A 27336-nucleotide genomic window follows, 5' to 3' on the forward strand; every position below is an offset into this window, starting at 1 on the left:
TGTCTACTGACATTGTAGCTCTTGGTCGCCCACTACCGGCCCTCCGATCGTAGCTAATAGTCTTCCGGAAACGCCGGAGTGCATCGTGAATGGTAGACTTAGCTGCCCTAAACGTTTTTGAAATGTGTCATATGCTTCGGCCATCTCTTGCCAAGGCCTCGGGCTATGTCTACATTTGAAAGAACAATTTTTCTCGAACAAATAAAAAAACAACACCTTTATAATTGACAGAAAAGACATTAGAGATGTTTAAGCGTGCGAAAACCTACTTACAGTTTAGAATAGTTCCGATAGGTAAATCAATTTAAATAAATCAATTATCCATTTGTCTACTAATCCGGAGGGAATTAGTTAAATTGACTTAGACCGAACATTCTCTGTAATAACCAGATTACCCACAAAAAGAAAACATTCCCGACAATTAGTTTTTAATACGAAAAATATGGGGTGTCCGTTTTTTTCTGTCAAGTTTATAATTAAACAATTCAATAATAGTTTTTAGAAAATTCGATAAAAATGAATTTCATTCACCTGTAAAGTTTCGTGGAATTCCATTGCCTTTTCCATTGCATCAATAAGATTTTCCTCGCGTTTTGCATAGAGAGCAGTAATGTTATCCCAAGCATTATCTAAATCTTCAATGTGTTTTTTAACATCAGGTTTATCGGGTTCACCACACAATTTCATTAATTTCTCTCCTGAACTTCTAACTTTGTCAACGCTTGGTTTAGTTTGGTCGATTTCTTGGCGGATTTCTTGCAAAGCAACTTGTTGTTCTTGGATAGCTTTGGGTTCTACGGCAGGAGGTTCTTGACACGCTAAAGAATCTTCAAGATCTTTAAGTGTAGCCATGACGGCATGTAATTCTTTCCAGAATTTTTCGGCTGCCTCCAAAGCATGATCCAATGATTTTCCTCGAGTGTTTGTGGCTTTTTGTACATCGTCCCATAAACTCTTGAGTCTTTCTAATTTAGCTTTGATTTCTTTAATGGCCGGATCAGCTCTGTTTCCAGCTTTACTTATAACATCATCGGCAGCCCGCTGTACAGCTGCGTAAGCTTCCTTTCTCTTATCTATATCAGCTACTAAATTATCATTATCTTCAATTTGGTCTTTGATCTTTGGCACATGAGCCGATATCGGTTCTAGATGGTTAACTTGATCAGCAGTGTGGGATAGAGCACGGAGCATTCCTTCAAGTTTATCAGAAAACTTGGAGCTTTCTTGTAATGCTTGTTCTAATGCTTGTTGTCGTTCTCGAAGTTCTAGTCTCAGCGCTCCATAACGCGCATTGTCGGAGTCTACTAATTCTTGAACTTTAATGCCATCATCATCGTTGCAGAGGTTAATAAGTGCTTCACCAGTTTTATTAAGTTTGTCTATGAGCGGTTTATGTTCATTAATTGATTGTAAAAACATTTCATTGCGATCTTGTTGTTGTGCGATAAGATCTGGTCGTAAAGCAGGCATTGTTAACATAGTCACTTGTTCTTCCATATCATTCAACCATGATACAAGTACGTTGTGGGTATCATGGAAATGTTCAGCTAACGGTAGAGCTTGTTCCAGAATTCCTAACCTGTCGGAACTCAAAGCAGATACACCGTCCATTACTTCTCTCAAATCGTCCATTTTTTCTCTTATTAAGGACGTATCTTCACTAGGTGGACTTTCACGAAGAACTTTTTTAGCAGAAGACAATACATCACGAACTCTACTCTTTTGACTTGAAATATCATCATTGAGTGCTTTATGTTCTTTCAGTTGGATTCTTATCAAATCGGGTTCTCCTGATGGTTTTTCTGCATCTCTTAGTTGCCCTTCAACTTCTCTAAACCATTCCAACAGTTCATCAATGTCACCAGTAACTTCTAGTGCCCTTTGTTTTCCCAAGTGAATTCTTTCGGCTCTTCTTTGTATTTGTTCTGCAATCGCGTCAAATCTTCGATTGTCTCTAGTAACCAATCCCTCGATTGTGGCAGCTCCTTCCCCAGGACTAGCTTGACATAATTGAGGTCCCAGTACATTGATAGTTTCTAAAACCGGTCTGAGTTCCTGTAAATCAATTTCTAAACGAGCAATATCACCTTCATGTGGTTCGGCGGATTGTAAAATGGATTCGGCACTTTGCATCCAATCTACTAAACGGTTATGGTTTGTATGGAATTTCTGCACCAAAGGTAATACAGTTTCAGCTAGTTTCAAAAGATCAGCTGCTTTCGTAGTCAAGTCGTTGTATCTACGTTGCAAAGAATCCAATTTATCCTTAAGTTGTAGAGCTTCATCTGAAGAAATGTGTCTCATTAATTCAACACCAGAATCTACTGTACCATCAACGTCATTTTGACGACTAGCAATATTTTCGGATAGATCTGTAAGACCGTCCATTTGTTCTAATAGTTTGTCATTGTGAACCGCTAATACTTTATAACGGGCTAATCTCAATTCTATCTGATCCATCCAAGCTGCTAAATCTTGGTAAGTAAGAACTAAATGTCTTAGACCTTGTCGTGAATCTGTTAAAAGTTGTCCGATGTGATCACTTGCTTCCACTAGATTGCCATATCTATCTGTAACTTCTTGTAATTTATCAGCAAGTCCAGAAGCTTCGTCATCGCCAACGAGAGACATTAAGTTGGAAGCGATATCGGTAAGTTCTTTAAAGTCAACTTTTTTGTCGAGAATATCGTTATGGAGAGTATCATGTTCACGGATTCTCTGCTGTATTTTCTCTTCATCCGTAGGTACCAATTCCATATCTTTAACTTTCTTTTCGGTACGGTCTAACCAATCTTGGAGAGGAATTAATTTATCTTGGAATTCTTTAGCAACACGCATTGCTTGTTCTAGTTGCATTGTGCGTTGTTGAGCTCCTTCCGTTAAAGCGTCGAAACGACCAATAAGATCTTTCAATTGTTTTTCGATTGCTTTGCGTTCAGACGGTTCAGCTTCTTTGGCGATTTCGTTGCCCATATTGAATAATGATGTCATGGAATTCTGTCTGTCTAACAACATCTTCTTGAGGAATTTTTGTTCCTGTAACTGTGCCTTAACTACTTTGTAATCTGCGGAAGGAGGTTTCTGATTAGCTACTAGTTCTTCAGTATCTGTTAACCATTTAGATAAACCGTCCAAAGCTTCTTGGAATTTGCCCGATTGCAGGAGACCGATATCAAGTTTACGTTCTCTATCGTGAATTTTCTCTTTAAGATCGTTCCAGAGAGCATTCATTTTTTCTAGATCTTTTTCCAAAATGGCAGTATTGACACCAGGCGAAGCAGACTGAATGAGTCCTTGTCCTAATTTGTTCACTTCTTCTATGTTTTTACCCAAAGGTTCGAATGTATTCGTCCTGAATTTTTTAAAATCTTTTTGTTGAGCTCTAATACTGTCAACTTCTGAACCTACTGGCTTCAGTTTACGTAATTCTCCGGAAGCTTCTTGGATATCATCTAGTACACTAGAATGCGACATGTAAAAACCTTCTAGTTTCTTAAGGATATTTTCGAGATCTTTTTCTCGGAGGTGTGCTCGATCATCTAGTTTTCCCAGCTGTTTCTTTAAAGTATCTAATTGTTGTCTAGTAAGCAACGTATCTGGAGCAAAGCCATTGTCAACTAATCGTTCCCCGGAGTAAATAGCATCATTTAAGCCATCAGTAACCTTATTAACTTTGTTAAGGAATTTGTTTACATCATCGATTTGTATTCTAACCAATTTGATTTCTCTACCCGGTGGTTTCATATTATCTAATTCAGTTTCCAACTCGGACAAATTTTGAGATATCTCTTTGACTTTATCGTTAAATTGTGTAACAGCGGTAGCAGCCGATTGTAAATCTGAACAACGATCGTCTAATTTACTGCATAAATCTTCTATTCGGTCTCCTAAACCATCAACTTCATCCTTAAGATGATTAGCATCAATGTTGTGGTCCAGAGCTTCATTAGATAAATCGTTAGCTTGTTGTCGAACACCTTGTAGTGGTTTCTTTAGGTTTACTGTCTCCTCTCTCAGTGCTTTGATGCGATCTAAAAGTTTAGGATCTCTAGCCGCGCCACCTAAGGCGTCGTGAGAAGTTAGTTTATCCTCACATCTTTCTAAGCCGTGTTGTAAATCTCGTACATTTTCTACAAAGTTTGCCAGTTTCCTAGCTTGGTCTTCCAATGCTTGTGTTTTGGCAATCAAATTATTGTTAAGTCTGTCCCATCTGTCTTTCAAATCGCCCAATTCGTTCTTTACATCATCTTTATCGATATCACATGCTGAAAGGAATGTTTCCCCTAGCGATCTAGTATTTTCGTAATCTCCAGATTTTTTCCATACTTCATTTCGGAATAACTGTAATTCTTTCAGTTGCTTCTCAATATGTTTTTTCTGGAACGATGAAGGTTTCAAAGTATCCAATTTATCTTCAGCTTGTCTTAACCATGGAAGGAATGTTTCGAGAGCCTTATAAAATTTACGGCAATGTTCTTTGCAAGTTTGTAGTCTGGTATGTCTATCCACTGTTTCTTTGCGCAGTTTTTCCCAGTTTTGACTGATTTTGTCGAGATCTCTTTGGAGAGTCCTATTTTCAATTTTGTTGTTTCTGTATAGAATATCCCTACCCTTGTTCAAAAGCATGATAACTTCATGTTCTCGCGCTAAAACGTCTCTATAAATTGGTTCGTGTTGGTTCAACTGTTGTTCAAGAATTTCTCTAACAGCTGAAATAAGGAATTTTTCCGAAAGTGATCCCAATTCATCTGATAACCATCCCAAAGTTCTGGCGCATTGTTCTTCAAATTGTCTTCCGTCTCGCAATGACCCTTCGATTTCAGCTTTCTTGTGATCCAATTTTTTCTGCAAGGCATTATATTGCCGTCCCACCGATGCTAATTTAGCTTGGATATCAGCTCGTGAAGCTGGATCACTCAGTACATCACACAAGTGCGCTCCATTGGACTCGAGATCGGTCAGAAGGGGTCTTTGGCCTTCCAATTGTCTTTCTAGGTTTTCAACTTTACGTAATTGATCTTCCGGATCTTTATCCAAAGGTAATTCATCCAAATTATCAGAAATGCCTTGCAAGGCATCTCTCAATCTAGTCAATTGGGCATCAAATTCTCTACTAGTATCAGCGGCTGCTCCTAGTGAGTCGGCACGTTCTTCAAGTTTGCTAAGTAAATCAGCCCATTTTTGTTGGACTGCCGTTAATTTGTTGTTTACTTTTTGATGATCAGATGATTTTGGTTCCAAGTGATTCAAGACATTGTCTCCAACTTCGATAAGGTGTTGCAATTGAGGTTGTTGAGTTCTGAATTCCTCTCTCAGTACTTGTACTTGTTGTACTTGTGATTGTACCATACGAGAATCGCTAGATATTGGACCTAATACTGTTAACATTCGTTCTTTAGCAGCTAACCACGAATTGAGGGAATCATAAGTATCAAGGAAATCTTTCATGTCTTCCATGAATTTGATTTTGTTTTTCAGATAATCATTCAGACTCTTCCAATGCGAAACAACATCTTCCAATTCTCCATTTAGATTGTCAGCACCTATTGCACTGGGCTTTCTTTTCAATAGATCTTTCACTTGCGTTTTCGTGGAATCTAATAAAGACTGTTTTTCATACATTTCCTCTAGAATTTGCTTCAATTGTTTGTTGAGTTTATCAGCTTCATCTTTAGTAGTGGGAACAATATCTTTAGGTAGCTGCCTTTGAATTTTATCTAAGAAAGCAGTGAGAGTTTTAAGGTTGTCCAGTTGTTTTCTAATTTCTTCACGGATAGAATCAATTTCATTTTGCCTGTCATTGATTTTAACCCCAAGTAATGAATATCTGTTATTGATTTCTGATAACTGCTGTTGTATTAGAGTCAATTCTTCAAGATGGAAACCATCTTGACTTGATCTTCGAGATGAGAATCCACTGGAGCCTCCTGGTGAAAGTGGAGATAAACCTTTGTTGGGCGACGGTGATCTTCCGTCAATAGGAGATGCACGTTTACCGGAACTGTATCCTTTTCTTCTAGATGGCGATTCAGGTCTGTCACCTCTTATTAGACTGTCGTAAATGCCACCGACATCATTTATTTTATCAATAGTGCTTCCAAAATCTTTATATTCTCTAGCGATGGGTTTGAGCTCTTCATTTTGCTTTTTAAGAATGTCTAAATGTACTGCGACCGCATCTAATCGAGATACTTTATTTTCCATTTTACTCAACCAGTCATTAACTTGCTGCCTCAAACTTTCATAGTTATTTTGTTGTTCAGCACGTAATTTAGAGAGTCTAGCTTTTTCTTCTAACATATTGTCTAGTTGTCTCCATTGATTTTCCAATGCTTTAACACGATCTCTAACGTTCGTCGTGTCAGTTACATCGCGTTTGTTAATAAGTTCTTTACCGATCTTTATAGTATCTTCATACATTTTTCTATTATCTTCTCTGTTGGCAATCAATTTCTTCATCTGTTTAGAATAATCTTCCATAGGTAATCTATTCATATCCTTTGAATCTATTATTTCTATAACACTGTTATACCATTCTTCAAATTTAGTTGATTGGTTGTTGAAAACGGTTAAATCTTGATTTATACTTTCGAGGAAAACTCCACGTTGTTGTGCTCTATCGTACAATTTTTCGAATCTAACTTTAACGTCATTCAATTTGCTTTCGATCTTTTTAGCGACCCTTGCGTTACTTGTGGATACTATTAGTTCGTTGGCTGACAAATAAACGCTATCAATTGAGGAAATATGTGTGTCGATGTCAGATTGGAAAACTTTATGTTCCCTCAGTTGTTCTTCTAATCTTTCTTTGATAAGTGAAGCCGGTTTCTGTAGGTTTTTGAATTGATTTTCAGCTTGATTTAACCAATCTATAATTCCATCTAAGGCATCTTGTACGCCTTGCGATTGGACAAGAGCTGTGTCTAATTCTTGACAACGATTAGCGATAGCATTACACAGTTGTTTGTATTTGTTCTCAAGATGTTTGACTGGTTCTTCCAAACGAGCCATTTCTGACGGTGCTATTTGACCCTCTAATGATCTCAGTAATGCTGCGGTAGCCTAAAAAAATACCAAAATATTATCCAAAAACTCTGCTATATATATATATATATATATATATATATATATATATATATATATATATATATATATATATATATATATATATATATATATAGAAAAAAGTTTGATTTTAAAGAAATATCTTTTATCGTTTTTTTAACATGTCCATATACACCCCAATAATTTTTTTTTCTTAAAAATATTATACATTATATAAAAATTACTACACAGAATTAAGACTGCACAAATAAAAAATCAAAGTATTCTTGAATTCCAAAAATATTTATCAAAGGAGAAACAGCTCGTGTAAATTCCGAGGCGGATTTTATAAACTATATAATACAGTCAAGTTTCACCTATAAAGAGACCTAAGTTGTGACCTCTTTCAATGATCACTAAATCGGTGTGGCTTTATCAAAAAATTACCTACCTATTAGTTTGATAAAATCATAGGTTATTCTAGGCCTAAGTTGGTGGAAAAATGGTTATAGAAATATTTTTGCCTTTTTGTTCTAGGGGTTATTGGCACTTTACCTATTAATGATTACCCAGAAAAAGGGTTGCTCTCTATATGTCATTGAGGGTTCGTCAAGAGGACATATTTGTTATAGAGCATATGTATGTTTTATTGTTCAATCATTAAAAGTTTTGGAAAAATATCAAATTTATTATTTTTTATAATGAGTGCAGTTCCACTACTATTTTATAATTACATACAGTAGCAGTTAAAAATTGTTCCAAAAGAAACAGATAATAAGTCGTGTGACAAAAACAAATTTTTTTGTGAAAAATCGATGGTTGTAGAAGGTTTTGCTTTTTGCATCAAAATAGGCTCAGTTTCGGCAATTGCTTTTTCAATTGAACTGAATTTCTTACCGGCGAGAATTTTGAGATCAGCAAATAGCCAGTAGTCACTGGGGGCCAGATCTGGACTATAAGGTAGTAGGAGAAACAATTCAAAATGTATTTCGTTCAATTTAACCTTCGTTGCCATCGACTTGTGAATCGGTGCATTGTCTTGGTGAAACAGTAGTTTTTTCTTCGATATGAGGCCTTTCATCCATTGTCACATATCGATGCAAAGAATCTTATTTATTACGTGTAAACGTGGCCAAACTCCGCTCTGAATCATCAACACGTTGTTGTATTTGTCCGGATAACACTTTTGAAGCCATTGCTGAGCTTGTACAGTATTTTGTTTCATCAAGAAACAATGAAAAATAAACACAGGAAATTATTTTCAAAATACAAATAACACTTAAATGGCTGTCAGTTTTTTTGACTAATTGAAATATCATAAAATTTTACATATAGACTTTTGCTTAGGTTAGGTTAGTTGGTACTCCATACACATCATATGGATTTGACAATGCCAGCGCCATCTGTGTGTCAGTCACACGACTTATTGAGTGATTGATGTAATAAATATTTTTTAACAAAGCTTCTGAGAAATGTTTCAACACCCCATATTATATTATCCATACCTGTTTAGCATTGTCTATTAGTCTACCATTGGCAACAAATTCATTGTTGACAGCCTTTGCTTTCTGTAATTGGTCTTCAACAGTTTTGGGATCTCCAGCTATGGGCTCATCAAGTATTTGTATCGCTCTAGGTTCAGCTTCTCTCAACCAATCTTTAGCTTTCTCAAGGGCATCCGAATATTCCCTTTGTCGACCACCGACGCCAGAGAGACGATCAGATAGATTATTGGCACGATGAAGGAGGTCGCGATATTGTTGTGTGACTAGAGACACTTCATTCCTTATAGGAGATTCTTGGGAAGAATACGGTTCAATATGAGGTAAACGTGAAGGAAGCGAAGTACGTAAATCATTTAGAAGGTTGAGATAATCCTGAAAAAATAATAATTAAAGTTAATTTCAAACATTATTAACAAAGATTGACTAATTATAAAGGTGATATATCTACAAGACTTTCACTTACTTTGCTTTCGTCCACAAACTTCTGGGCAGACATAGTTATGAATCGTAAATCGGCTTGATGGGCTATAACATCGCTAACAAACTCTTTAGTACTGTCCGCACTAGAATCCAATCTATTCAAATCGCTCAAAGACCTTTCTTTATCTTCTAAAATTCTTCGAGCTTTACTCAACCAATCGGAGAATACTGTTAGTTCTCCCTTAAGTTTAGTCAATTCATCTCTAGCTGTCAATAATTTTCGTAAAAGTTTTTCTGTTCGATCCACTGCTTTATCGTAACGAGTTTTTAGATTACGACCGCTCTTTTCCAAACCCATTACCTCGCTTTTTGATAGAATATCACCTGCCGTAAGTACTAGTTGTCGAACTTGGTCTAGGCAGTGCGAAACTTGACCGGAATGTTGATCTAGGTCATCTTTAATTTGCTTAATAGTGTTAATTTGATTTCTCAATTCTTCTTCTACTTCGTGGATGACACCTTGTGTAGCGAGACGGTCTTCTATTTCGCTTATCCAACGAAGCAATTTCGACAGAGAATCATCGCATAGTTTGTATTTTTCTTCAACAGCTTGCTGCAAATATTATAAAATAACGCATTAGTTTCCTTTCAAATTATAGCACTTGAAGATTTATAGCATCTACTAACTATTGGTACATGATAATAAATTAACAATACTAGAAAAAAAATAGAATATATGGATTTCAAGAAATATTTCTTTGTTCAATTTTATTTATGAATTGAATAAAAAATGGCAGTAACGTGATAGATTTTACTGGTAGTTTTTTTGTCCTCTTGGACTTCATGCACTTTAATAAAACCTGCTGGAATATAAGTTTCTTCTGAAGGATAAGTTTTAATGCAGTTAAAGTAGTGCAGGCGTACAAACACCGAGCTCTACCGGCTCTATGAGGACTCCAGCCTGGCGACAGAAGTCAAGAGGGCCAAATGGCTAAATCACTTGGAATGTATGCCTGGAGAGAGGGGGTGCACAAAGCGTACCGGCGATTGCTAGTGCACCCGCGCAAACGATGGCTGGATGATGTCGAAGAGGATCTTTGGGAGCTAGATGTGGGGTGGGGGTAGTGGAGACGCCACGCGTTGAATCATGATGACTAGAGGAATGTGGTGGACGAGGCCCAGACTCGTAGTGCCATTGATAGTAAACTAGTGCAGGTATTATAAGATAGGATCATAAATTAAATTTCATTTTTAAATTCTATCAGGACAAAGCTAAATCTTCGTAAATTCTCAACTTATGATCTTATGTCAACTAGAATATTACAAGAATTGAGTTTCGAAGCTTTAAAATATCTAACTTATATCTATAACACTACGCTTACGACAGTACATTTCCTATCACAGTGGAAAGTAGCATAAATTATACTACTCCCTAAACCATGTAAGCCATTAGAAGATCTGCAGGCCTATGTATAAGTCTGCTTCCTATGATAAGTAAGAAACTACTTGTCGAACAAATGCAACCAATCATTGACCAAAGAAATTTATCAATCATCAATTTGGATTTAGATGTGAACAAGCAACTATCCAAAAAGTTCATTGTGTAATTAGGAAAATAATCGAAGATTTAGGGAGTAGAAGAAATTTTGCTGCATCGGTCCCAGACATTCCCAGGAATAATAGCCTTTTCTTTAGAATCAGAAAATCCTTACTCATTTAACTATTATCAAAAATTGCTCCTTTTTGGTTAAATACCCCGATAAACAAACACCACTCCTTAAAATAAACTCGGGAGTATTGTTCTGGGGCCGCTACTTTTTCTCCTCTTCACGACTAATCTACCAAAGAGCAATGACATATTGGCAGGTACATTTGCAGGCGACACCGCCATATTAGCATCCCCCAAAGATCCTATTGTAGCATCAAATACATTACAGCTTCACCTCAAAAGGTAGAAAATTGAAGTCTGTTCAGGTACTTTTAACCTACCTTAAAGGCATATGTGTAGGCATCCCTCTAGATTAAGCGCTTAACCTGGAGGAAACACATCTTTATCAATCACAAACAATTGGGTTTGAAAACAAGGAAATAGAAAAGAATTGCAAGTCATAGTGTATTACAAGTTTTCATATACCCTCTTGATGAACTGTTGCCTGTGGATCTAACCTTGAGGTAACAGTTTCTTTCAGTCGGTCATCACAGTTGTATGACTTTCACTTGGTCTAAGGTTTCTTGTTTTTTGAAAACGAATTACACAAGTGGCGGAATTTTTGATAAACTTGGCCATTTGAAACAAGGCCTACAATATACATAAAACCGATAGAGAGCACGAAATAGCATGATACAGAGTCACTTCGGAACTGTGTCTACAGCACTTTGAATAATACTGGAAACGGAACTTACTTTATGAATATACCCTCGTATTTGCCCACGGGTGATAGTTTTAGAAAAATACTATCCAGTAAAATGTGGATTGTGGTACTGCCAATTTTAAAACAAACATAAGTAAGCAAACGTGAAGTATTGTAACCTAGAGAGTGAGTATATAACTAATTTTTTAATTAAATTATATTTTAAAAATCAGAATTTCATCAAACTTTTAGATATTAAAAACATAAACATTTTCAACTAATAATTGTTACTAAGAGATATTTAGAACAATCTAAAGAATACACCAGAGACAATTTTTTTATATTATAAGGAAACAGTTGATTGAGAAATAAGTTATATAACAAACAATGTATAAACTGTGTTTCCAAATATACATACTTTGTTTCTTAAAGTTCGTAAATTGTCTCATTTGATCAACAAATGAAACAAGTAAAATAAGTTTTTATTATTATTATTTGTGATATTTTAATTAAAAAATTAGTTTTTTTCTAATGATTTTTGTACGTTCACAATGCAAATATATTTTTCGACGCAGCTTTGAAAATGATAAAGAAAATTTTTGCCGCATTCAGCAGAGCTTAAAACCCTAAACCTAACACATGCACTCACAACCACACACAGAACAGAAATTTGTTAGTTAAAAATAACAATAAATAAAATGGTGAATGTTACCTATGACGGAAAAAAACCTGTGAAAAAATTTCAAAACTGCAAAATTAAACAGTAAAAATAAATAATTGTACCATACATATAAATAATCGTTTGTAAATGTAATATTACCGATAATGTAAAAAATAATAATTAATATCATAAAGTGATTTTTACATTATTTTTATTAATAAAATATTCAGTTGAGTGTAAATTAGTGATAAATATATTATTTGGTTTTAATGAAAAATTATATTAATGTACCTAACTATATTAATACCTGTACTCATTAATTAATTATGTGACAATTCATGATTTGATGATGTCGAATTTTAGCATATAGCATATTTTTGAAATCTCAAATTGAAACTTGATAATGACAGAATGAAAATTTTTTGAAATTTCAAAAATATAATGTTAAGTAAAAACGAACACATAGAAGCCAATCCAGTATGTTATACGGTGTGCAATATGGCAGTCAATATGCCCTTTAAATGTTGTATGAAGAAGGGCCACCACACAAAAATGAAAAGCTCCGGAAGACTCGCAACTGCAAAAAAAATTATGAAATTGTCAGTAGTTTATTAGTAGGTAAGATGTATCAAAAACCTTTATTAGCCTTTTTAATGGTAGTTTTAGTTGAATTATTTTTAGTCAGGTACTAGGAAAAACATGTTTCAATATTGTATTTTGTTTTTGTGTGAGAATGGTTTAAGCAAACTTTATTTTATATAATCTTTATTATTAATTTTTCACAACACAAGAAATAACAAAATGCTTCTGAGACAGATCTTTAAGATGAATATAAATATGAGAAATCAAGAAAGTGTAAAAAATATCAGGAGTATAATTTGAAGAAAAGTTGCTGAAATTATATATTATAATGTGTATAGGTCCACAAGAATGGATTGAATACTCGATCCAAGGAATGGCTTAGCGAAAAAAATAAACAAGAAATATTTTTGTAGTTTATGCACTTCAAGATGGTATGCGGGATTTTTCCAGCAGTTTTTGGGCGCACATACCAAGATATTTTTAAAAATTACATAAGAATAAATAAAATAAAAAAAACGTTTCCGTCATGATAGAGAAATTTTAGCTCTCATCACACACTTTAAATAGAAGCCAATAATATTTACTGTCGAATACATTAAAAAATTAATATCCGCGATGACGGTAAAACATTTTTTAATTTTTTTAATTTTCACATTACTTTTTTTACATTATTTCGACAATAGGAATCCACGCATACCCAGCTTAATTTATTCCTATACTTGTATTTATTTAAATAAAAATTTTTTGGTTTCGCTAAGACGGGACTTTCGGCTCCCCGCCTATAAAGAAACGCACTAGATACCATAATTTATAGTTCATTGAAACCAGTTTACTTTCGAAAAAAAAATCTGTTATCACACAAAATTTCAAATTTGGAATATATTACTTACAATTTTATTACAAAGTTGATGATTTATGGCCGCTTCACACTCGCACGCCAATAACTGCATGAATAGCAGCGCGAATCGCACGTGAGATTGCCAACAGTCTACGATCGTATGCAATTCTTATAATTTTCACACGGTAATAATTTAGTATGCAAAATCATGGTGCTACTGAGCGACCCGCGAATCTAGAGTCTTGTCGTGTTGGCGCGCGCTTCGTGCCTGCGAGCCCTTTATCGCAGAAAAAAAGCGACAATTTTCGGGGAACGAGTCGCGAAACATATGCGGATTGGATCCACACCCATGCTTCGTAGGGAGTGCGGATGCGATTTTATCCTCAAACATGGAAAATAAACATTTTAATACTAGATAGAGTTTTTCCAAATTTATATCAACATTCCGAATCCTTTGTTCTCCGAATTTTTAATCAACAAAACAGTTTTGTTTGAATAAGTATATGCCATTTCAATACTATGTCAAAATCGGTTAGTTTTGATCCTTGTACTACGATGAAAACTTTTTATTCATAAGGCAGCATGTTGAAAAATTATATATTGGAATTAATTTCCGAAAATGGTTTTTTGTTGTGTTGTCTTCTGCCTGCAGTTCTCAATTACAAAAATACACTAAACTAAAATGAATTTTCATGTTTATGGAGAAAAAATATGGATTTTACTTTAGTGCTGATAATAATATAGTCCGCAACTTTTCGACTTCCACAGTCACTGGCAAATTCTGCCTTAAAATCATTAAAAACATTAAGACTTTTATATGCCTTCGCTTGATGGTATGTCAAGTAACTTTTGGTTAACACTAATTAACTTAGTTTTTGGGAAGTTCACTGGGTTCATACTATGTCTGAATGACCAAAATAAACGGGTCTACATTGTTCAGACGGGTTATTTTTTGTTGATATCTAATTTCAATTGCCGGGCTCTCTGTCTCGAAATTCCTACAATAAATACCAATATTGGAGTCTTGAAGCTATGCTTTACGCACATAAACAATTGTACATTACATACAAATAAGTAAAATTATATGGTTGTTTATGTTATAAGGACTTTTTGAGGTTATGTTGTGATATAGTCTGTTAGGCAATCTACGTCAAAATGGCGACAGTGGGGCCAGGTTTATAAAACCTAGACAAATGACACGAGAATATAGCGGAAACTGAAAATATCATACGTAACATACTGTATTTTAACATTCACTAAATATCTCAGGCTAAGAATCATTGTCTAAATATTTAATAACGACTAGAGGAAAATTGAATAAATATATTCCTGACGTATTGGCATTATTATACCGTGAAACTTTTTGTTATTAATATTTAAAATTCTTGTATACAGAATGAATTTTCTACTTGCATCTCTGACAGTTTGAAAATAACCGTTTTCCATCTTATAAACAAATCGACTTGTTTGGATTCAATTTAAATTTAGAATTTTTGTGTGATAGCACAACAATAAAAATCATTTAAATCAGTCGTAAACACCGAATATTATGAGATATATTCATTTACAATTTTAATTTTTATCGAGTAGTTTTATTTACTTAAAAACCAAGCTCACTATGTTGATAACTTTATTATTAACTAAAATTAAAATGAAAACTGTGATGAAAAATGAATGTAATTAAATGAATGACAAAAACTTGGGCCAGTCAATAAGCATTATCATGCAGGCCTAGTTAACTAATTGTTTAGCAAAAACATTTTGAAAGCTTGCAACTATCATAACCTAAACGTTTATGTATGATATTGAATAAACTTACCCGTTGTTCTGCAGGTAATATCCAACCCTTCTCGAGAGCTTTTGAAAAATCTATGTGTTTATTTTCAACTTTATCAAATAATTTTCCTTCGATTGGATCTACTAATCCAGTTTCAATAGAATGTAAAATTGGTAGGAACGCACCAGTTTCCGTATCTTTAACAACGGTACTACTCGGGTCAATCAAGTTTGCCGTTAGGGCTTCACCAAGATTCAGTTTTTTTCTGTCTATTATATTAGTGGTAACAAACGGGTCAGTGAAATGGCCTGTGGTCGGATTGTAAATTCCGAACGTAATACACTCTATTAAAGTAAAACTTCTATTGGTTGTAATGAGTAAACCAGTATCCAATGCTGTTTGTAATGAGAACAATTTTGAAGTGCTGGTATCCAGTACACTTCCCTTTTCGGCTTCTATGAGGCCCTTTCTAAAACCTTCTGGAAGTTTTATCAATTTCTTTTTGTTTGAATCTTTTATTAGCGCGGTATTCGGATCAATAAAACCTAAGCTGATTGAATCTTTCAACGTGAGAAGTTCTTTGGAATGTGGATCGGTGAATTTTCCGGTGTTAACGTCTAATAGACCGTTTTCAATAGCTTTAATAAACGATAACGGTTCTTTTAAATAAATAATTATATTTTTATCGTAAGTACAACAAGCGGACTTTACTTTGCCGGTAGCGGGGTCGAATAAAACGATTTTATTTGTATCAAGTTGCTTTTCACGAATGGCGTCGATGACTGATTTAAATTTACCCGATTGCAAATCTTTAATAACCGCCACACTCGGATCGATAAGTTCGAATTTAATAGCTTCTTCTAAAGAACACTCTCTTGTTGGTTTCGGTGATGCGAGCGAATCAGAAATTGTCTTTTGAGAGAATTCTTCCATTAACGGTTTTTCCAAACTTATTAATAATCCTCTTTTGAATGCTTCATCTAGGTTGTAAGTCTTTTTAGATTTGGAATCTAAAACCCTACCTTTTTCAACATCAATATTATGATCCTGTATACCTGCTATCAAGGATTTGACGCTGTTATTTGTTAAATCTTTTAGTCCTGTAGTTGAGGGATCTATAAAACCGACAGCTATAGCTTGTGAAAGATCGTAATATTCACCGGTGACAGGATCGATGAATTTTCCGGAATCGGGTCTGTACAAAAAGTTTTTGATCGCGTCTTCTAGGCTTAAGGGTGTATTGGCAGTAACAATGAGCCCTTTATTTTTTGCATCTACTAAATCAATAGTATTGCCATGAGGGAAAATGTATGTTCCGAATTCGTCGTTAACAATGTGGCTTTCTATAGCTTCCGGCAATTTTACGTATTTATTTAGTTTAGTATTTTTAATCAGAGACGTCTCCGGATTAATTAGTTCATTCTCGCAAGCATCTTTAAGGTTATATTTGCGTCCAGTTGCAGGATGTACGAAAATTTTCTCGTCCGGTATATATAGTTCCATTTCTAAAGCTTCGTACAAACCAAAGTTAGCTGTCTCTATGTCAATTATCAAACCCGAATTCAAAGCTGCGGATAATTTGATTATTTTACCAGTATTTGGATCCTTGAAGGTACCGTTACGTTTATCTATGATTCCTAACCTGCAAGTATCTGTCAAGTTTAAGAATTTACCTGAATGTTTATCCAAATAACATAATAGTAATGGATTGATACTGAAATTTCGTATAGCTTCATGTAAAGTAATTCTTCTATCGGTATTAGGATCCAGTATTTTACCTGTATTCTCATCATAGAGGCCTTGGTGGATTGCTCTTTGTAATGACACAGCTGCTTTGTTATCAACCAAAATTCCTAAAGCAAAAGCTTTCTGTAAGGATACCTCGTAGGGTTCTCCTTTTGAAAAATCTTTAACCATTCCAGTATTACCGTCAACATAATTGTTATGAATAGCGTCAATAAGAGGTATTTTTCTCCATATTCCTATTCGAGTATCTTTAACACTAACCGACTCTGCGTCGATTAGATTAATTTCAATGGCTTCTATCAAAGTTATGTACTGACCAGTTTGCGGATCTAGGAATAATTGAGATTCTTCGTCGTAAATTCCTTTCGCTATTGCTTCACTTAACGGTACGGGTGGTCGTATTTCTACTAATAACCCTCGTTCGAAAGCTTCGCTGAAATCAACGGGTTCGTTATAGCTCATTAATATACCTTCGTTCGTATCAATAATTCCATCAAACATGGCTTGTTCGAACGTTACTATTTCTTCATCTATGGTTACTAAAGTAGATGAGACGTCAACATAGCCACGATTGATAGCGCTCGAAGCTTTAAGTCTTTCTTTATTTTTTGGATTGATAAATTTGCCAGTGTTTGGATCGTAGAATCCTTTAAAGACTGCTTCAGGCAGAGTGATTTGACTTTTATACGGAACTATAAAACCTCTATCGTAAGCTTCGTATAGATTAGCTTCGGTATTTGTTGATGGATCGAATGCGACACCTTTTACAGGGTCTATAAGTTTGAGGTGAATAGCTTCGTTCAAGGTAATGATATCTCCAGATCTTGGTTCTTTTATAGTTAGAACATTAGGATTCACGATACCTCCGTCTATAGCTTCAACTAGCGTTATATTAGAGTTGTTAATTGTAAACTGTCCGCTTTTTGGATCGTAAACTTTTTGCGCTAGAGTTTCTTGCAAAGACCATGGTAAAACGGTGCTTAGTATATACCCTCTGAGGTACGCTTGGTCTAAAGGCAATAATGGGCTTGTTAGTACTCCTTTCTCGGGATCTAGTAAGTTCGATTGAATAGCTTCTTTAATTTCAACGATACGTCCGCGTTTGTCATCTTTGATTCTAGTAGTTACCGGATCTATCAATTTGAATTCTATAGCTTTGTGTAAAGTGATTTCGTCACCGGTTATTGGATTTAAAATTAGTCCTGTTCGTGCTGAATAGTAGTTTTGAATTATAGCTTGTAATAAATTGAAAACTACAGGTTTCGTGCGAATCAGGTTCAATTCTAATGCTTGGTTTAGTGGTATTAAGTTTCCTGAATTAGTATCTCTCAGTTTACCTTCGGATGAATCAATTAAATTGTTTTTCAGGGCTTCATCTAGAGGAATGAATGTATTTGTTTTAGTGTCTTTTACTTCACTAATTTTATCGTCTATAATTTGACGATCCACCGCATCTGGTATAGATATATGTAATTTAGTTAAAGGATCATTAATTTTACAAGTATGTAAGTCATACATTCCCTTATGTATAACAGCTTGTAATGAAATAGGTCTTGGAATTGCTAGTACGTAACCTTTGAGGAATGCTTCGGGGAATAGCATAGTTCTTAGAGAAGCATTATTTATCACAAAACCTCTTTGTGGATCCACTATCGATTTATCTACGGCTTCATAATAAGGAACTAGCTGCATCGTTCTAGGATCTCTGATAGTAACAGATTTTCCATCGACTATGTTAGAGGTGATAGCCTTTATCAGAGGTAATTCTTTATCAATTGTCTTCACGGATACGTTAATTGGATCGAATTGTTCACTTTCTACAATTTCTTGAAGCGTTAAAGGTTGATATTTCTCTTTGGGTTTATCATTCACGTGAATGATCCATCTAAGTTTAACAGCTTCAAAGAATGGAACTTTTTTACCCGTTTTAGGATCAACCATGTAACCCGTGTGTTTATCAATTAGTCTTCTATTGAGAGCCTCATCTAATGGAATATAAATCGGTGGTTTTTTAGTTGAATCTTTGACTAGAATTGTTTCGGCATCGAATATTCCCAAACCATAAATTAATTCTTCGAAAGTTATGTGAGCGCCTGTTTGAGGATTAATAAATGTTCGTGTTCTTATATCGTAATATCCTAACTCTGCCATCATTTGAGAAGTCAAATGTTTCGAAATAATTAATACAGCAGTTTTCGAATCATCTACAAGTATGACTTCGTGATTTGTGATAATTTGTATATTATCCAAAGGACTCAGTTTGTTTTGCTCTAAGCCATCTTGTACTGTGAATGGCAATTCTTTATTTTTGTATAAAATTCGGCATATCTTTGGTTCAATTTTGAATTGAGAAATGGCATCGCCAATAGGAAGTATCACTATTTTTTGAGGCATATCGATAGTAACAGTTACTTCCTCTCTAGTAACATCTTTAGATTCGTGATGATCAACCGGGACTGGTTTAAGGTTTTTCTGTGAGTAAATTTGCTCAGCTTGTTTTTCAGTTTTTTTCTTGTCCGCGTAGTTTTTAACTGCTTTAATAGCTGCTGCTCCTGCTAAAACAGGTGCTACTACGGGTAATGTCAATCCTCCCAAAACTGCTATTAAACCTTTCTTTGTAGCTTCTTTAAAGTCTATTGACTTACCTGACTTTTCATCGATTACTTGTCCAGTTTTGGCGTCTAAAAGTCCTATTTTTACAGCTTGTTCTACAGTTATTGGTTTATTGGATGTTACATCGTATATTATCGAGTTAGGATCAATTATTTCCATTACTATGGCATCTTTGAAGGTGAGTTCTTTAGTTTCGTCATTCGGATCACGGAAAGTATTGGTTTTTTTATCGTAAAGAGTTTCGTATGCTTCCGCAATAGTTAAATCGGAAATTTTATTTGTACCAGTAACTTTTGGAATACCCTGAGGAACTGCCAATAATGTACCGTCTTGTAGAGCTTTTTCTATTGTCACTTGTTTACCAGATGCTGGGTCCATAAAAATACCTGCATTCATATCAACTAAACCTTTATTCAAAGCATCTGAAAAACTCATTTTTATGTCTTTGACGATAGTCTTATTCTGAGTTTCGTTTACGTCTTTCACAATGCCTTGCTCAATAGCATCTGCCATTGAAATGATCTGGCCCGTTTCTATATTTTGTATTTCGTTTTTATTTAATATCGCGTATCCTGATAGCAGTTCTATCGTCTTGGTTGTAACCGTGTGGATGGTATTAACGGTTTCTGTTAATGTTGTTACAGGGGTGGAATGGCTGAATGATACTACGTGTATAGGTTCTTTAAGAACCAGCAAACCTTTTTCGACGGCTTCCGAAATTGGGTAAATTTCTCCAGTTTTGGGATCTTTAAATGTAGAATTTTTTGAATCGATCAAATTTGAATCTAAAGCATTTTCTATTTTAACAGAATTTGGACTAGAGGGAAAAGGTAATGTCATAATAAAATTGTCTTCAATAGCATCAACTAATGGAATGATTTCGTTTGTAAGAGGGTGGATTATTTCTTTCTTTTCAGTATCCACTAGACCTCTTTTCACAGCTACAGGGAATGTCATACCTGCAGGAGGTAACTCAATTGGTCCAACAGGCGTTGTTTCATCAAATATTTTATCTTTCACAGCTTGTTGTAAGTCTTTTGTTCCAGAATTTGTTTCAACGGTAGATTTCTTGTCGTCTACCACACCTATTTCTAATGCTTTACCTAAAGTAACTTTATCGCCAGATTTTTCAATTAATGTACTCAAAGGATCAACAATATCACAGACAATAGCTTCACTAATACTTAAATGAGCACCTGTTTCGGGATGGACGATTTTGTGACTGTCTGGGTCTATTAAACCTTGTTTAACAAGTTCAGGGATTGACAGACTTCGATTTAAAGGCACTAAAAGTTCATTTGTACCATCCGGATCCAGAATACCTCGATCGATGGCTTCTCTTATGGTCAACAAATCACCTCTTTGCGGATCTACTATTTTACCTTGTTTACCGTCTAATTGGTGAGCTTCTATGGCTTCTTGTAATGTTAAAGGTTCCCCGTTTGGAGAAATGAATAATTTCTTTTTATCCAAAATTTGAGCCGTTTCCGAATCAATTATTCCAGCCGTAACGGCGTCTTTTGGTTTCACAATCTTCCTTCTCAGTTTTTGCAAAACCACTTTTTTCGCTTCTTTTTGCGGACTAAGTGATTGCGCTCTACCGATTTTAACACTATAAGTTGGTTCGATGGTTATTCTAGCACGCGTTTTATCTGCCTCTGAAGGTCCGTCACTGTCATATAAACTAATAGTGGCAGTACTTAAAGTTTTGATTTTAGAAGGTTCTATTTGAGCCAAGCCCTGAGAAGGTATAACAACGTCTGAAGCTACCTGTTGAGTTGCACTGCTTTGTTTTTGCAATTTTTCTAGGGTAGCCTGATCTATCAGGCCTCGCTGTAGAGCTAATTCTGCCGATAATTGTTGACCGGTGTTGGGATCAGTTACGAAAAGATGTTTTACAATTTTTATCGTAGCTTTCGTTGCAACTACAGGAGCTCCAATAATAGCGAGCATACCTAGTTGGGCTGCATATTTTAAAGAAACTTTATTTCCCCCGCTGTCTTTAATAGTACCTTTTTCTAAGTCAACTAGATTTTGTTCGATGGCTTGATTCATGGGAATGTATTGGTTTGTTGTAGGATCTTTAACGGTAACTTTTTCTAAAGGTATTTTATTTTGTGTTATGGCGGTGATTAGATCTGATGATTGGTTGCTATCTAAAAATGTAACGTCGTGTGATTCGGGATCGTAGACTATGTTAGGTTCTATTCGAACAACTTTAACAATAGTTATATTGTCATTAGATTCGTCCATTTCCATTTTTTCGTCGTCAATGGTAATTAATCCTTTTTGAATGGCTTGTTTCATGGTGATTTTTTCTGTGGGGGTAACATAGTGACCCATCGAATCTACAATTTTATTGTCTAGAGCTTTGGTTACAGGAATTTTATTTTTACTGATAGGATCTACGACACTTATCGAAGTTGGATCGATAAGTTTTAAATTAATACATTCTTGGAAACTAACTTGACGGTCGGTTCCTTCGATTAAGAACAAACCGTGTACAGGATCATATAAGTTTTGACTGATGGCATCTGATAGTGTCAAACCTTCAGGAGGCAATGCATAAATGTGTTTTTCGAACGATTTCTTTTCATTTGTAATAAAATCTGTTGTTATCGATTTATCGTCGACCACTTTGGTGGTTTCACTGGTAATTATTTTTTCTGAGCTTTCAGAGTCTGGAGCTAATTTTCCTTCGCTAATAGCTTGAACAATAGGAATGACTTCTTTGGTTTGAGGATCCGTATACGTTTGTTGTTCGTTATTTATTAAACCTAGTCTTAAGGCTTCGGTGTAGGTAATAATTTCTTGTGTGACATCTTGACTAGTAACAGTAACATATCTTTGGACTAGAGTACGAGTAACTTTTGTAGAAACGTTTAAATTTAGTAAACTATTTAGCAAAGCGGCACCTTCAGGCGTTATAAAATGTTGAGCTATAGCTTCGTTTAAATAAATTACTTTACCAGTAGATGGATTCAATAAATTACCTGTTTTAGGATCTACGTACCCGCGAAATACCGCTTCTAATAAAGTTAATTCTTTTTCATTTTCGAATATTCCGATAGGGCGACTCAAATTTTCAAAAACCTCCGGTTTAACCTCGCCAGTTTGTGCGGCATCACAGAAAGGAAGAAGTTTTCCATTTTTCTTATTAACTAATAAGCTACCGTTTGATTTTTTGCTAATATAACCTTTAGTATTTGCTGCGTTGAAACTAATATGATCGGATTTATCGGGGGGTTGGAAACCGTCTACGTCGAATATAGATTTTTTTACTACAGATATGATATAACCTCTACTGACAGCTTCTTGTATCGACAACACTTCATTAGTGACAGAATTTCTGAATCTACTATCGTGTAAAATGATTCCTTCTTTTAGAGCTTCGTTAAGCGTTACGTACTCATTTGTTCGTAAATCTAAGATAGTTTTTAACGAATCTAGATCTAACACACCACGATTTGCCGCTTCGAGTAAAGTTAATTTAGTTTGATGCGTAGGAGATGAAATTAAACCGTCCGCGCTCATCAAATTATCATCAACGATTTCTTTAAGAGATTTAGGTTTAACGATCAATTGTCTACGTTTAGCTTCTAAAAATGATAATTTTTCGTGACCTAGAATATACTTTCCCAATTTAGGATTAATCAAATTTTTATCTAATGCTTGTATTATTGTTATTTTGTTATCGGATTTAGTATCGACTATTTCTCTCACGTCGCCGTCTACTACATTACATTTAACTGCAGCATCGATTTGATATTTATTTCCGGTATTCCTATCCACAATCCAACCAGTTTTGTCATCTATTAAACCTTGAGTTATTGCGTCGGATAACGTGATAGCACCCGTTTGCAATTTAACTTCCGTGTGTTCTAGAAGGTAACCTCTGTTATAAGCTTCCCTTAAATCTATTCTTTCCCCGCTTTCAAGAGTGTACGTTCCGGCATTAACATCAACTCTACCATCATCTATAGCTTGATTTATTGTCGTTGAATGAGTTACCTTTAATCTTTTTTCAGATGGATCCGAAAAACCGTGTTCTGCTTCGTAAATTTCTCGTTGAATAGCTTCTAAAAGTGTCAGATCTCGGCCATTTTCAGTTATACCACAAGGACTTTGTAATCTCTTGGCTATGATAGAATGAACATTTCCTACTCTCTGCGCTTCGTTTATGGAAAGTTGCGTCCCGTTCGTAGATACCACCACTTTACCCGTTCTTACATCAAGGATACGTTCCGCTATGGCTTCTCTAATAGTCAATTTTTCACCTGTGTAAGGATTCAAAATGCCTTCTATGTCGTTGATATCATCTGTGCTTATACCTTCATTTACCTTGTCTGTCTTTTTTAAAGATTTTATTTCGTTAAATTGCACAGAAGTTACCCAAGATTCCGGTTCTTGTATAATATGGGTAAGGGTGGTGTGTTTGTCGGGAGGTCTGCCGTTTGTTATGTTATCAGTATCATCCCGTAGTCTTCCGTCTCTTTGATCATCTGAAGATTTTAATGAGGTACCGTTTTCTGTTCTTGTTGTTTGAATGAACCTATTATACAAACAATAATCGGTTTATAGATGTTTATGAAACATTTATAAATATAAAAACGTATAAAAATACACCATAGAAAAAACTGTAGACTAAAGTAAGTAGCTCTGCTAAGAAGATTTCAATAACCATGCATTATATAGGAATTCAGATACAATTTCTTAGTTTAATCTAATGTATATTTAATGAATTACTCTGGAAGGTTACTAATCAAAGTCAGAAATTCTTTTTCAACTAACAAGGAAAGCAGTATCAATGTTAAAATTTCCGTATTCCGTTCGAGACGACACTTGGATCCTAATTACTTTGTTAAATTTTGTTTTTGATAGTTTTTGATATGGAAATATAAAAGAAAAGCTTTTGTTTATTTATTTTTGTATATTTGATATACTTTTGCATATTCTATGATTTGGTTAGAAGGTTCGGAAAGTAATAGCCATTGTTTGTTTGTGGAAGAATGGTTGGCAATACTTGGGGCCTGAAACTCGTTGTTAAATCCATCCATCTTTATCCTACTCACCAGCTGTATGTTGGATGGCCTTGAAAAGGAAAATAAACGTCCCCAATGGGGGCCATCCTAAACGCGAGGCCAGCGAATCAATATCCCGAGATGAAAATTGCGATTAGGATGCAATCACAAAAACTCTGAAGAGCAGGGGAATATGGCATTCGGCTAAATTAAGATACAGGGATCTAGAAGAGGATCTTAGGATTTGACCGTTGTTCCAGCTTCTACAACTTTAGAATTAAATATAACCTCATAGATATTTATTGTAACAACCTACAAGCTATTGAGGCTGTCGAGGCGGTGGTTATTACCTCCTAAAGTGATATAAAACTGTATCGAACGGCTTCAAAAACTATGTTAACGATCTTAATATTCAGATTTCAGTGAAAACGAGAGGGCAGTCGGGTTAGCGAAAAGTGCTGTAACGAGTAAAGTACCGGTTTCCTCAAATCCTGTATCCGATGATGTCATCTGAAGTCTAATGGACAGAAGAGCTGGAGACAGCTTTTTGGAAACCTCCAGCTTGCGACACACCAATACGGGATAGTATCATCCACCTTGAAAGAAATCAACGAATGCTAATCATCGGGTTGATCATTGGTATACGGCGAAATACCTCAAGTCGAGGGGTATCATGCAAATACTCAATTTTCAACGCGCAAAAGAGAGGAGGAAACTTCACGTTTTGATAATGTGCTCCCCTTCGGGGTGTTCGAGAAGATATCCTGGGTAGGAGCGCAAGGAACAGATCAAAATAAAGGAGACAGATATGTATAGACTTTTTCTCTTACAACATTCCAGCCCATGAGTTGTAGAGTTGATTTAAAAATCAAAAAAGGAGAATAGAGTTCATTTTTTTTGACCAACATTTTTCTTTATTTACATTTGATGCAGTTAATAAAGGATGATAACTTTTTTTAGATAGAAATCATTTCTTTTTCGGCTGTTTTCTCATATTTTTAAATTTTTTTTCAACAATTTTTGGAAACATCGTCATTTTTGTTGTGAAAACAATTGCATTTATGATATAATACAATAAGCTACAATATAGGTTTAAAGATATCCGTAAATACAAAAGAAGCAGATGAATATAATAAAAACGATATAAAACTGGAATAACCTTCGACTATACAGTTACATGGACTGCTACTTTGGCCGAATAAATGGCAAAACATCTAAGAAGATTAACTTTAGAAACAACTACGTACGACTATATTCTCTTGGTTGTTTTTAATGGCTCCAAAAGCGTATTAAACTTTTTTCTAAATTTTTTGATTTTGACAACAATTTTAATGGTCTTAGAAGAATTAGAAATCTAATTTTTTCAAGAACTTGAGACCAATTTTTAATTCCTAAACAAAGAAAGTAATATTGTCTTTTGATAATTGAAATGCCAAAACTGGTAAGAAAGCATAAATTAGAAACGATTTTAGAAAAATTGAAATCTTAGTTTTAAGAAAGCGATTAGAAAATATTCAACGGTTGGCGTTAGTCCTAATAGATGTTTTTCCACTCTCCTTCTGCTGGGAAGAATAGGAGGAATATAAAGGTACGATCTAAGGAAATAAACAATACAATTTAGACATTAGGCGATGTCATGAACATAACCTCGGAAAAACGGAAGTTTTTCGTATGCATTGAGGTTAGTTGCTTCTGTAGCTTTAAAGTGAACTGCGGTAGCGAAAATCATAAACTTGCAAGTGCAGAATGTCCTGCAGGAATTACATTGATTGAAAAAATTTTCTCGCAAGTATATATGGTATGAATATTCCATGCTCCAAGTTACAAAAGTAGGAGAGAAATTAAAAAAGACCGAAGTCAGAATCGTAGACGTATGCTAATCAGGATCGATTTATGCGTTCAAACAATGGTTTGTGCCGACTATTTCATTTTGACAATATTTTTGTTTACAATATCAGTAAGAAAAAAGCAATAATACGATAAGAAGACGACTTAGAGGGTACGATTTTAGACCCAGTGTGCGTGCAACTGTTTAATTTTATATATATATATATATATATATATATATATATATATATATATATATATATATATATACACTCCACATATATTTTAAAACAATAAATGTTAATAAACTAAGAAATTAAGTTGGTCGGTTGTCGAGGTCCTACTAGGATATTTTTAAACTTGAGCGATAATAGGAGAAGTTAAAATTAGTTATTATTAATTAAGAAAGATGTTTTCGTGAGACAGTTATTTATAAAGCTTCTTATTTCCTTATGTCGACACGAAAAAGTTATCTACAGCTTTACAGGAACAAATATGACACATCAAATATAGTTGGTTTTCGGATTTTAATCATTTGTCAACTAAATGCTTATTTGATTATAAATACAATCAATATTGAGATCTTAGATCCAAGAATATGCAATACGATAATAGATGCTGTTTACGAGTTTTAAGATTGTATGACAAAACATATATAAATGCAATGGAAATAAGATTCCCCAGGAAAACAGAGGAATACTGAAGGAAAAACCAGTTAGAAATAAGATATATGAAGCACAATTGAGATCATGTGGAGATGCAGGATGCCGGAAAACAAAATACCAAAAAAAATCGAATCTAAAATAGCAGGTAAAAATTATATAGGAAGACCAAGAAAAACATGAATTGAAAATTTGAAAAAAGCAGATGAGATTATGGGAGTAAAATTGCAAGGAATAAAAGAAAGAAAATCATGGAGAAAAAGTATGTCAGAACCTCCATTCAAGTACA

The 27336-nt window shown here is 34.7% G+C and overlaps 1 protein-coding gene across 48 annotated transcripts in view; it reads right to left on the reverse strand.

The window, feature by feature from the left end:
• The window catches only part of LOC130446725 (microtubule-actin cross-linking factor 1), a 300505-nt gene that overhangs the window by 39629 nt on the left and 233540 nt on the right, over positions 1-27336 (reverse strand). For 42 of the 48 annotated variants that reach the window (XR_008910192.1, XM_056783376.1, XM_056783344.1 and 39 more), the window contains 4 exons: positions 15221-24089; positions 9013-9582; positions 8550-8921; positions 532-7062 (listed from right to left, as the gene is read on the reverse strand). Coding sequence is in view for 47 of the 48 variants with exons in the window: in XM_056783376.1 (XP_056639354.1) it covers positions 532-7062; positions 8550-8921; positions 9013-9582; positions 15221-24089 (16342 nt within the window). In the remaining variant the exon portion in view is untranslated. The remainder of the gene's footprint in view (positions 1-531; positions 7063-8549; positions 8922-9012; positions 9583-15220; positions 24090-27336) is intronic. The other 6 variants (XM_056783503.1, XM_056783477.1, XM_056783495.1 and 3 more) reach the window with 2 other exon arrangements.

The sequence above is a fragment of the Diorhabda sublineata genome, chromosome 1, assembly GCF_026230105.1.
Source record: "Diorhabda sublineata isolate icDioSubl1.1 chromosome 1, icDioSubl1.1, whole genome shotgun sequence".
Classification (NCBI taxonomy): Eukaryota; Metazoa; Arthropoda; class Insecta; order Coleoptera; family Chrysomelidae; genus Diorhabda; species Diorhabda sublineata.